This window comes from Nothoprocta perdicaria, unplaced genomic scaffold (assembly GCF_003342845.1).
Source record: "Nothoprocta perdicaria isolate Ctin4 unplaced genomic scaffold, notPer1 scaffold_234, whole genome shotgun sequence".
NCBI lineage: Eukaryota > Metazoa > Chordata > Aves > Tinamiformes > Tinamidae > Nothoprocta > Nothoprocta perdicaria.
Genome location: NW_020455460.1, coordinates 174,211 through 185,772, shown reverse-complemented (window position 1 = coordinate 185,772; position 11,562 = coordinate 174,211). Strand labels below are relative to the sequence as shown.

General features: G+C 56.9%; 3 protein-coding genes across 3 annotated transcripts; 2 read left to right on the top strand and 1 right to left on the bottom strand.

Annotated features, from left to right (window-relative positions):
* The first annotated feature begins 90 nt into the window (after positions 1 to 90).
* Positions 91 to 7,079, top strand: TERF2 (telomeric repeat binding factor 2). The gene is made up of 9 exons (XM_026039586.1): positions 91 to 203; positions 614 to 744; positions 1,304 to 1,390; positions 1,990 to 2,136; positions 2,508 to 2,806; positions 3,238 to 3,624; positions 4,641 to 4,726; positions 5,402 to 5,454; positions 6,255 to 7,079. Exons 1-9 carry the CDS (start codon positions 164 to 166, stop codon positions 6,411 to 6,413), a joined length of 1,389 nt encoding a protein of 462 aa, XP_025895371.1. The 5' UTR covers positions 91 to 163; the 3' UTR covers positions 6,414 to 7,079.
* A 1,239-nt stretch (positions 7,080 to 8,318) lies between these two features.
* On the top strand, positions 8,319 to 9,602 carry TMED6 (transmembrane p24 trafficking protein 6). The gene is made up of 4 exons (XM_026039632.1): positions 8,319 to 8,519; positions 8,671 to 8,797; positions 9,074 to 9,219; positions 9,378 to 9,602. Exons 1-4 carry the CDS (start codon positions 8,319 to 8,321, stop codon positions 9,600 to 9,602), a joined length of 699 nt encoding a protein of 232 aa, XP_025895417.1.
* Positions 9,603 to 10,121: 519 nt separating this feature from the next.
* Positions 10,122 to 11,381, bottom strand: NIP7 (NIP7, nucleolar pre-rRNA processing protein). Its single transcript, XM_026039633.1, has 5 exons — positions 11,326 to 11,381; positions 10,848 to 10,934; positions 10,643 to 10,781; positions 10,430 to 10,570; positions 10,122 to 10,350 (listed from the first exon to the last, which is right to left on the bottom strand). Exons 1-5 carry the CDS (start codon positions 11,379 to 11,381, stop codon positions 10,231 to 10,233), a joined length of 543 nt encoding a protein of 180 aa, XP_025895418.1. The 3' UTR covers positions 10,122 to 10,230.
* Between the last annotated feature and the right edge of the window lie 181 nt (positions 11,382 to 11,562).

The following is an 11,562-nucleotide window of genomic DNA, read 5'->3' as shown; positions in this document are numbered from 1 at the left end:
CCCGGGGGGGCCGGAACCGAGCCCTGCGGGGGGGAACGGGGCTGGGTAGGGAGGGAGACGGCGCAGGAGGCCCCAAGGGGCGGCCTGACCCGCCTGTCGCCCCGCAGCGCTGCTCGTGCGGCCGCTCGAGAAGGAGCCGGCGGTGGCGAAGCTGCTGCGCGTCATGCAGTTCCTGTCGCGCATCGAGGAGGGCGAGAACCTCGGTGGGTGCCCGCGCGGCGTGGGGCAGGGGCCCGGGGAGGGTCCTTGGGCTCAGCGCGGAGCGGCGGCCCCCGCGAGGCCCGGCCCGAGCGGCAGAGCCAGCCTGGCTCCCGTTCCTGCCGCTCCTGCGGCCCCGCGCGGCTCCTCCGCCCGTCAGAACTGCCCTTTTGGGGAGGRGGGCTTCGTTTGGGGGGCACCCCGCGGGGGGTGGGGGGAGGGGGTCCGTGGCCATCCCTATTTGCAGGGGGGCTCCAGCACGCTGGTGCTTTCAGCACCATGCAGCATCCGTTCTCATTTCCCCTTCGTCTACGCTGGAGTTTGCTGTCAAACCGAGCAGAGGAAGCAGCTTGCCTTCGGTAAGTTCTCTCTAGGGCATCTGTGTGTGAACAACACGYGTGAATTGTTGTTGCAGACTGCACCTTTGATAAGGAGTCAGAACTGACCCCTCTTGAGTCGGCGATTGGTATTCTGGAGCTCATCCAGAAAGAGTTCTCCGTGGCCGAAAAGACGATGGAATCTATCCAGAAAATGGTGAAAGAAGCTGTAAGGCCCTGTTTATTTTTCCTTTATCATTAATATGCTAAAAACATTAGCATTTTTCATCTGAGCCCTATTTAGGCATAGGCACAGAGTGCTCAGAATTGCTGCATAATGGGACTTTTTGAAAATTATTTACACGTTGCATTGTACAGAGTTTAGTGAAACAAATGGTGTTATCAGCAATATTCCTATATTCACATACAGGTTGATTACGTGTGTCTATAGACCCTGTGCACCAAGGCTTTTTTTTTCCCCTCTGACTTTTGTTATCTTGTTTTTGCACCTTTATTATCTTGTTTTATTACTCTTTTGGGAATATGCTGCTCTGAAAATACAGACCTACTTGAGCCTGGCTCTGCCAGAGGTGAATTGAAAGTAGAAAGGACAAAGTAGAATATATTTTATGTATGTTTCTGTGGCTATTTTTTTTAATAAATGCCATGCCTATGTCTTAGAATAGTTTTCTTTAAATGACAAAAAGAATGATATTCCATGACAAATCATAGCAGGGGTTTGATTACAGATGCGTAGCAAAGAAATTGCTGTTCTTTCTCTTCCGTAGGCTGTTATAGTTTGCATCAAAAATGGAGAGTTTGATAAAGCCTCTAAAATCATCAGGAGACACATGGGGAAGACTCCCATAAGCCAGGTGAGTGTCACTGAACRAGAGGCGACGGTTTTGGAGTGGGCTGGTGTTTTATGGGCTCTGGCAGCACATCTGAGTTGTTCTGAATGTGTCCCCTGCCTCCTATGGATATCTGAAAAAGGGAGAAAGGATCAGAGTGATGAAAAAGTAACAAATCCTCATGGAAAGAAGAACCCTTGGCCACTTGGCATTTAAATTTCATGTTGTCAGTCACTTCAGAACTCCCTTTCTCTGACTCTTGTACCTTCACTTACCTTCATGGGTCCCTCAGGCAAAACAGCCTTGTGGCTCAAGGCAAACTGAAGTTCTGTATGGAGCAGGAGTTCCATCCAAGGAAGGGCTGGTTCTGCAAAGCACAAAGTTTCCCATTTTTATATCTCTAGGCAGTGCAGTGTCTTGGGCACCGGGACACAAATGTCAGATCTCTTGAAACAAGATGGATCTCCTGCTCCTACAGCCTTTTCCCAATCCTATATTGGTGTGACTTAGTTGGGCTTGGAGAGTGTGGAATAGGAAAAGCCTAATCTTTGTCCATATCCTAATTCCTGAATTTGTTGTTTGTATCTCTTGTATTTATTTGGATATTCTTATCTCTTGCCCAGAAAATGAAGACAGAGTTTCTCAATATTATCCGGGAGAGGAATTTGGCTCATCCAGTGATCACCAACTTCTCTTACAAGAGTTTTCAGCACAGCATGTTCCAGTTTGTGGAGATCTATGTGGATGATTCGGAGCCGTTGCTGGTAACGGTGCGTGTCTGCCCTGGTGACCTGGCTGGTCGTCCTGCGCCCGCTGCTGGGGCAGGAGAAAAATGGCATGAGATGCAGGTCTGGCTTTCCAGGAAATGGTGCTGTGCACTAGTTTGGCTTTAATGTAGCTTTCATTAATGACTTTCAGAATTTGGCACCTGCTTAACAAGGGGCCAGCTCCACAGTAGTTTAAATTTAGTCAAGCCTTTGAATATTTCTTCAAACTATGTTACAATTTTTAATTGATAGTCGTTAGCTTTGTACCTAAAATCAATTCCAACTGCTTAAGAGACTTTTAGAAYAGGATAAAATTAAATGACATTACATGGGATCATTTTTATAATGGTTATATGTTTTTTTATCTGTCCAAGATGGTGAAAAAAATGTTCAATTCAGAGTGTGCTGAAGAACCAAAATGCCCAGCAGCAGCTCCTGAGCCTGCAAATGGACTGCCAGACCCACCAGGTACTCCCAAGCCTGCAGAAAGAGCACAGGATRTGGCAGGAGCTCCCACGTCTGCAGAAGGGGCAGAGAACCAAGCAGTAACTCCTGAGCGTGTAGAAACAGCAGCTAATATCTTGGAAGAGTCTCAAGAGCCCATGGAAATATCTAAAGAACCAGCAGCAGCAGCTCCAGAACCTGTGGAAGTGTCCTCCAAGAACTCAGAAAGGTGGGCAGGGAATTCTCTCTCTCTGCTACAGATGACATTTGGCAGCAGTTTTCTTTTGAGGGCTCTTTTGCTCTGTCCAGGCAACTCCATTTTCCTGAAGGTTCACCCAAGCAGGCCCAGCAAGGAGTTTTTCCTTAAAGACACAGATTTTTGCCACAGTCCGTGGCTAATCAGCCCATTAGTCTCAATCCCAGGAGGATGCCTGGCTGCTCTCTAGCAGGTAGTGCTGGCCTCTTCGGCAGAGCCGCTTGCCGGGGCGCTGGCCAAGCGGTGCCCTGTTTCAGGAGCAGGGAAGTCCTTCATAGATCCTGCACCCTAGGGACAGAGTGAATTGTTGCTGGTCCCAGCATTAGGGGGAGCGCCTGGTTTAGGGGAGGTGGAGCTGCCTTGGTGAAGTCTTTACAAGCTGCTTGGTTCTGTTTATTTTGTAGGCAGCCCTCTGGAAGTGTAACCACATATGGGATTTCTGTTCTGAGAGAAGCCTTCAAGATTCTGTCGGACTCCCAGGATTCTGATGCGCTCTTCACCAAACTGGATGAAACAGACATTTCTTTCCCCAAGCAACTATCTCCTTCTGTATCCCACAGAACCAAGAAACGGAAAGAAGTGGAGAATCAAGATTCTGAGATCTCAGAGCCTCCTGAAACACCCCATAAGGGCAAACGCTTGTTGACCATAAGCAAACTGGTCATGGAGCAGGAGAGCCAGTGCAGCGAGTTGAGTGAGAGCCCAGACTCATCCCAGGAGCCAGTTGTATCTTCTGCTTCCAGACCTGCTCAGAAATCGCATGACCAGCCTGGGTCTACTAAAAATCTCAAGTATGAAGCCCGTCTCTTGTGGTATATTCTGCACTCAGTGTTTTGACAGAGCTGGTGTTGGTAGAGTAAACAACAAAAACCTTTTATCTTTGATTCAAGATATTGACCATCTTTGTCTACTAATATAGATACAACTGGATGAGGTAAATGGTCTGTTGGCCGAGTAGTTAACTGGTAGGTGGTAATGGAGCTGAGAAAACGATCCTGCTTCGACTTGTACTGAGTCGGACTTGTGGTTAGTATTGGAAGTGATTCCAATGGGAGTATCACAGGTATTGTGTGTTTTCATACAGGTTGCTGGTTGCCAATGATAGATGTCTTTCCAGAGGCTTTAACTGATCCTATGCATCTCTGCTGAAGTCTTGTTTTTAAATGTTTATGTACAAGAAAGAGAAGCTAAAATATGCAACTTGTTAAGTGAAAACAAAGAGCAACTCTTTTGCTGTGATCATAAATGATTTTGTTTATATCCTATATGGTAGCCACCAGCAAAACTTTTACAATATTTTTAAAACATCTAATTTCATCTCCCAGGGCTGTGTTTGAGTGCTGGCACTTGGTCTCGGTGAGATGCCCCCGTAGCTCAGTTGATTGCAGTAGTGTTGGTAGTGACATGATGAGAATTAAATGCTGCTTGAGAATACTCAGGGTTTCTGCACTGAGCTGTTAAGCTCTTGTCAGGGAAGTCTAGCTGTTATTGTTTGCTATAGGTGCTTAATTATGTAGTAAATCCAGATACATTTCTGCAAATACTGATCACAAAATAGATTGTGCCATTTGAGAATTGGATGCGAGCTGCATCCAGTTTGGGACTCAGAGGGATTGTGGGAATGCAGGAGGTGGCAGGTGTAGCTACTGCGTCAGGGCTGGACAAGCTGCCCTGCTCCTCTGTGCTGCACGCGAGTTGCAGCCCATCTGCTGTGGCTTCTCCTGGGAGCCCTTTGCGTTGCTGGGTAGTTGACTAGAACAAATCTTTCCCTAGCTCCCAGCTGCAATCCATGCTTGCTTGTTTTCAGGCTCTCCAAAGCAAGGTGGAACAGCTCATTTGCTGAACAAGGAAAAGATGTTTGGAGCGAGGAGGATGACCTGTTCGCAGATGCAGGTAAGAACAGAATCCCTGTGGCAGGTGGTAGCTGATAACCCTGGCTTGGTGGCTCATTYATGGCTGGCTTCCTGCCTTCCCTGTTGAAACTAGAAACATGGAAAGCCTGAGAAAACAACCGTACCTCTAATCTGAAATGCATACCAGGAACTCCTCCTCAAGTTTCAGAATAATTATCCTTAACTTGTAGTTCTGATCGTTACATCCTGCAGCTTGCCCAATTCCTGCTTTTACTGCTGTGAAGCGAAGGTCAGTTTACCTTTTCAGACAGACCAAGTTTCCAGTCCAGTTCGCTTTGCAGCTAGATGCACAGCTTAGCTGACAATGACGGTGGAAAGAAGTGGATGAGGCTCTGGAACATCTCGGTTCCAGCTTTAAAGCACAATGTAGCTGCTTTCTGGATGGATGCTCCCATTCTCCTCAACATACTAGCTACTTAAAACCAAAATTGATCCCTTTTGGGTCAGTTAATGGCAAGGCAATTAATGCCTTGAAATAGAAAGGCTGTGAATGCTGTAGCTGCAGAAAAGGGGGGGGGATAAAGGGGTCCAGTTTCACTACTGCTCTCTCTGTTAATCTCTTTGTTGTAACTAGCTGCCCAGTTCTGCACTCGAGCCAAGGGCAGTGTCTGCAGGAGGTCTCTTACCTCCATAACTCACTTGATCTGTTTTTCAGTGTCACTTGAGACGAACAGCCACAACTCTACGGTCTTCGGTTCCAAGAAGCAGGTAATGTGGAGCTCTTGAGCCCTCTCTGTACGTCCCACGTGAGAACATGGCCTGCAGCAGAGCGGGCTGGCAGCTGATCTCAGATGGGCTGTGTGGGGGCTCTCCTGAAGCTCACACCGCTGCCTGGCAGCACACGGGTCACCAGGGCTGGGCAAGCTGCTGCACTAGCAGCACAAGGCACTGTGCTGAAGAGTGGTATTTACTGGATCCGAGTTGTGCAGCTCCTTGCATGTGCAGAGCAGGCTCGAGTTTCTCTGCTAGAGCCAGGGCACTTTGGCTAAAGCCTTGTGTGCCACCCACGTGCCCTGGCACTAGTACCTGAGGAAAGTCCTTCTCCTTGATGCACGTGGTCAGGAACAGGACCTGCTGTGTCCCCAAGCCCCAGAGAGGCTCTTGTCTGTGTGAGATGTGCACACAGCAGCTGTGGCCATCCAAGAGCTCCAAGGTCAGGTGCTTTTAGCAACCCTTTCCCTTGATTTTGGGGAAATAACTGCTTTTGTGCTGCTGTGCACAATGTAGCACTTTGTTCCCTGCATCACTTCCTGCAATTCTTTCTGTTTAATCTCAGTACAAGAATGTAGGGGGACTGCAGAGCTGAACTAGTGTTTTCTTTATTTGTGACACTGAAGGCTGTGTATGCCTTGGAATCCGTGCCTTTTCTCCCTGCTACTGGAACAGATTGTAGAGTAAAAGATAAATGCCGGGGAGGAGAGGGGATAGTGCAGTGCCTTGCACAGGTGCAACTCCCTCCTGAAACTGCTGTGTGTTGGTCACCATGTTGCTCACCTACTTCTTTGTAGAAATGGACAATCCAGGAGAGTGAGTGGATCAAGGAAGGAGTGAAGAAGTTTGGGGAGGGCAGATGGAAGTCCATTTGCCAGAAGTATCCCTTCCAGAACCGCACAGCAGTGATGATCAAGGATCGCTGGCGGACCATGAAGAAGCTGGGAATCCTCTAGAAGTGGAAGCCCAGGGAGCTTCAAAGCAGAACCTTTCTTTGCCTTTGCAAGATGGACCAGAACGATAACAGCAGAGAGGTTCCAGCGCCCTTCCCTGAGGGCTGCTGGTGGCTGCTGGGCTACTTGGTGCTGGAGAGCCCTGCAGCAGACAGCACTGGTGTTCAATGGGAATGAGGTGCCTTCTCTTTCTCGCTGTAGCTGCCACGTTTACATCTGCAGTTGGCAGAAGCTGTTCAGCCTGATGGCCAGTTACTCAGACGTGGCCTGGAGTGAGACTCTCTTCCATCTGCAGCCTTTGCAGACTGGATTTCAGCTTCGTGKGCTGCCAAAATGAAAGTTTTCTCTGCTCAGATGCTGTCAAATCAGTGGCTATTTTTATATGTTTTAATTTGTCTTAAACTGCTTGTGTGGTTTTTTCTTTATTTTTTTTTTGTCTGCACTCTGTCCCTCTCGCGAGGGGCAGAAGGCAGTCCCAGAGATTCTGTGGTAAGAAATTTGGCAAGGTGATTTGTTCTTTCTTTTTTTACATTTCTCTCTGCTTTGTAAATATGTAGCTTGCAAGTGGGAATTTCTCTCCCCCACCCTCCCCTCAAGATTMTTGAGGTTTTGACAAATGCCTGTTTTTTATTTCAGTATTAGGTATTGATCATTCCCACGTTAAAAGTTTCGGTGTTTAGTGCTTTTGATCCTGTCTTGGAGGAACTGCAGCTGCCTGGCGCCGCCTCCCCGCCGCGCTCGCTGCCGGTGTGCGACGGCCGAGCTGCTGCTTGCCGCCTAGCGCGGGAGACGGACTCATTTCTGAACAGTGTTCTGTGAAATAAAGTTGTTCTCGTGCTGGGTGCAGGTGTGAAGCACAGCCGTGTGTGTCGGGGTGGAACGGAGGGTGTTGGGGCACAGAGGGCCTGGGTGTCCTGGGTATGCACCACCCCTGGGCCGTGGGGCTCCCCATGGAGGCTGGGGACRCGGTGACAGCGGCCTCTGCTTCCCGGTGGGCTGCGGGGAGGCAGGGCCTGGCTGCCCCCGTGCAGTTCTGTGGCTGGTGCTCGCTGGGCTCTGGGAGSGCGGCTGCCCTCGTGCCCGCGGCTGCAGGCGCCGAGAGCCAGGGCTGCAGGGCACAGGGCCTGAGCTCTTAGCTCCTCCTGCCCTCACCAGCGGTGACTGGTGCTGAGCTCCCTGCTCCGCGGCAGCTCGGGAAATGCTGCCCGGGGCCCTGCTGCTGCCCAAGGGCTGGGGAGAAATCCCTTGGGAAACACCTGCTCCTGGCGCGTCCTTCACAGAGAGCAGCAGCTGCTGCAGCGAGCGGCCCCGGCCTCTGCTCCCTGCCCTCCCGCTCTGCTCTCCCAGCTCCTGCGCTGCGGCCGCCTCGGGGGACCGGGACTGTGGCGCTTGGGGAGCCCCATTCCRGCCTCTCCTGTTCCAGGATCCAGCTTTCTGTGGCCTAGAAGCTGGGCACTGAGTGCCAGTGGTGAGGAAGTGCCTGTCCCTGCGGAAGGAAAACCCGGTGCCGTGAGGGGCAGAGCCGGATCCCCTGCCCAAGGGCGGTCTCCCCTGCCCAAGGGCGGCCTYGCAGCCGTGTGCGAGGGCAGGGAAGGGGCCTCGAGCACCCTGCTCGGGGGCTGCGTGCGGGCCCTGTAGCTCAGCTGCTGCCTCTGTGCCTGCTGTGACAGGGACCCTGCAGAGCGGGGCTGGCCGYGCGCACGGGAGCTGCTGGGGACGGCGGCACTGGGGCAGCAGCCCCTCGGCACAGGGGTTTGGCTCAGCCTTGGCACAGCCGCGGTGGGCGGCGCGGCTGGGCATCACCTTGAGCAGTGCTGCCCGTTCCAAGCGGCTCCCATCGCCGCCGTCACGGTTAATGATTACCCGCCGCCACCTCGGTGCCCACGCGGCGCCCGCGCTCCGAGCAGCATGTGGCTGTGGGCRCTGCTGGCCCTGGGGCTGCCGAGCCCCGCACGCTGCCCCCGCACGGAGCCGCTGGGCGGGAGCAGCGAGGAGCCCCTGTTCCGCGGCGCCGACCGCTACGACTTCGCCGTCGTGGTGCCCGCCGGCAGCAGCGAGTGCTTCTGGCAGTTCGCGCACCAGAGCGGCAGCTTCTTCTTCAGCTACGAGGTGAGCGCGGGCGCCGCGGCCCCTCGGCCGCCTCCGGCGGGGATGTGCTGGAGGCAGAGCCGCCCGGCGCTGGTTCGGTGCTGGACACGGAGCCGCCCACAGGGTGGACCAGAGCCACCGCGTCCCTCCCGTCCCCTCCGTCCCCCCGCAGGTGCAGCGCGCGTCCGGCATGGCGAGCAGCAGGCAGGTCCTGGCCACCGTGAGCGGCCCCAGCGGCGCCCGCCTCGGCTCTTCCCAGCACGTGCGAGGACAGATCAACTTCCCAACACAGGAGACAGGTCCCGGTCGCGCTGCTCCCCTCCGGGCGGCTGGAGCGCGGGGAGGGCTGGGGGCAGCGATGTCCGATCTCCGATGACCACTGATGCCCAAGGGCGGCAAACACCCAGCCGGGGTCACCTCTGAGCCCCCAGCTTGGGCAAAACATCCTGAAGGACCAACCTGACCCCACGCTCGTGTCTCGCTCCCCCAGGGCTGGGATGAGAGTGCGCGAGGGGCCGGCTCTGCCCATCAGCTGCTGGTCTCCTCTGGACCCMAAATCCTCCTTTTCTCTGCAGGTTTTTACCAGCTCTGCCTGGACAACCAGCACAACCACTTCGGCTTCATGCAGGTTTATCTCAGCTTCGGCGTGTACTACCAGGGCTTCGGCACGGAGGAGCACGAGGAGAAGAGGCAGCTCAATGACACCCTGGATGCCATTGAGGTAGGTGTCACCACTGCCACGGGGGCTCTGAAACCGGACCCAGAACTGGGCTGGAGCTGAGGACAACAGCAAGAGCGGGCAGAGCAGCTTCATCCGGGGAGGGGCTGGGGTCCCCGAGGGGCCGGGTGCCCACGGGCCGCGCTCCGGCCGCGCCGCAGGTCAGCATGCGCAAGCTGGACATCCGCATCTTCCACATGTGGCGCTTCTACAACTTCGCCCGCATGCGGAAAGCGGCCGACTCCTTCCTGCTCGAGTCCAACCACCACTACGTGAACTGCTGGTCGCTGGCGCAGAGCTGCCTCATCCTGCTCTCCGGGGCGCTGCAGCTCTGCTTCCTCAAGCGGCTCTTCGCGGTGCCGCCCGYGAGCCGGCCCCGCTGCTAGGGGTGCCGCGCGCCCCGGCCCCGCGCGGCTCCCGCGCCGGGCTGGGGGCAGCGAGCGGCTCCTGCGCCCGCTTCTGCCCGCAGCTCTGTGGGCATCGTTTGAAGGGAAAAAAGCTTGCAGTAACCGCCCTACCCTTGTGTGTGTTGGGGGCTGTTTGTTGCACCCCGCTGCTCTCCAAGGCTGGAGGCCTGGGGCGCCTCTCCCCCCAGGGCCCCCCGGCAGCAACGGCGCGCTGGCTGCAGCCCCTGCGAGCCGAGGGCTGCGTGTCCTTCCCGCTGGGAAGCTCCCGTCCCCCCCTCCCGGCCAGGAAGCAGAGAACAGGGGCTGCCTCCCTGGGAAGCCCACGTGCTTAACCAGACACGGTGCCTTTTCCCTGTGCACCCACCCTGTGGGTGTCACCACCCAACAGTGACCCGCGGCAGGTGAATTCGGAGCCTGATTTCCCCCAAARGCACCTGGGGGGGTAAGGACCGACCCTTCTCTCCCCGATCCGAGACAAGACGCAGTTTACAAAAGGAAAAGGGTTTTATGCAAAGAGGGCCGCGGTGGCGGGGAGCGCCGGGCTGTGCTCGCAGGGCCAGTCCCAGAGTCCGGCCCCGCGTCYGGGCCGGCCCCGCGCGGCGCTGCCCTAGGTGAGCGTGTCCTCGCTGCGCACGTACTCGCCCACGTCGGCCTGGTGGAACACCACGATGGCCATGGGGTCGACCTTCCTGCAGTCCTGCGTGGACTTGGCCGCCACGCCGAAGCCCTGGGCGGGGGGGACAGCGGCAGCGCTGGGGGCGGCTCCGCGGCAGCGGCGCCCCGGCCCCTCGGCGCCGCCCGCTCACCAGCGGCACGTCGGCCATGGAGTAGACCACGACGCCCTGGTACTGCGCCGTGTTCTCCGTGATGCGGCCCAGGCCCGACTTCAGCACGTGGTTGCCGTAGAGGAAGGACTGCTCGGAGCCCGGCTTCACCCACACCTTGTGCTGCGGGGGGCAGCGGCGTGAGGGGCGCCGGGCCGGGGGGCCGGGGGCGCCGCGGCCGCCGCCAGCTCCCACCTTGGCGTAGGGCGCGAGGAAGTCGAGGGCGGTGACGCTGAGGCGGAACTTCTGTGTCTTGGTGAACTTGCCGAAGCAGGTGCCGAGCGCCACGAGGCTCTCGCGCGGGACGCTGGCGGCYGCCTTGAGCAGCTTCTCGCTGCGGGAGAGCGCGGGGGCTGCGGCGGCTGCGCGGCGCCCGCGCCCCCCGCMCCCCGGCACCCACCTCGCGTAGTAGACGCGGTCGCGGTGCAGGCGGAAGCAGTAGGTGCCGTCCGGCCGCTCCACCAGCAGCTGGATGTTCTCGCCGATGCTGCGCGGAGGCCGTGGGCGCCTGGAGCCCCCGGGACCCCCGGGACCCCCGGGACCCCCGGAGCCTCCAGGGCCCCCGCGCCCCGTCCGGCTGTTGTCCCTGTCACCCCCCCGCCCCTCACAGCCCCCCGGGCCCCCCGAACCTGCTGCCCCCGCCCAGTCCCGGTCCCTCCGCCCCGGGATCCCCTCGGTCCCGCTCCCACCCCCCGGTCCGGCCCCGGCCCCGCTCCCTCCCCACGCCGGTCCAGTCCAGGTTCCTCACAACCTCCTGCCCCCCGGCCCGGGCCGCGTTCCCCGGTCCGGTTCCCCCCGGTCCGGTCCCGGTCCCCGTTCCCCCCCCCGCTCCGGTTCCGGTTCCGGTTCCGGTTCCGGTCCCGGTCCCGGTTCCTCACTATTTCCCGAGCTTCTCGAACACCGCGCGCGTCTCCGCCTCCGTGAGCGGCCGCATCGCCCCGCGCGCACGCGGGACCGCGCCCGGAAGCGGAAGCGCCGCCAACCAAGGAGCGGCGCCGCGCGGGACAGAGCGGCGCCTAGAGCCGGAACCACCGAGTCGCGGGGCGGGGGACAGAGCAGCACGCGGACCGAGCCAGCCGGAACCACCGAGTCGCGGGGCGGGGGACAGAGCAGCA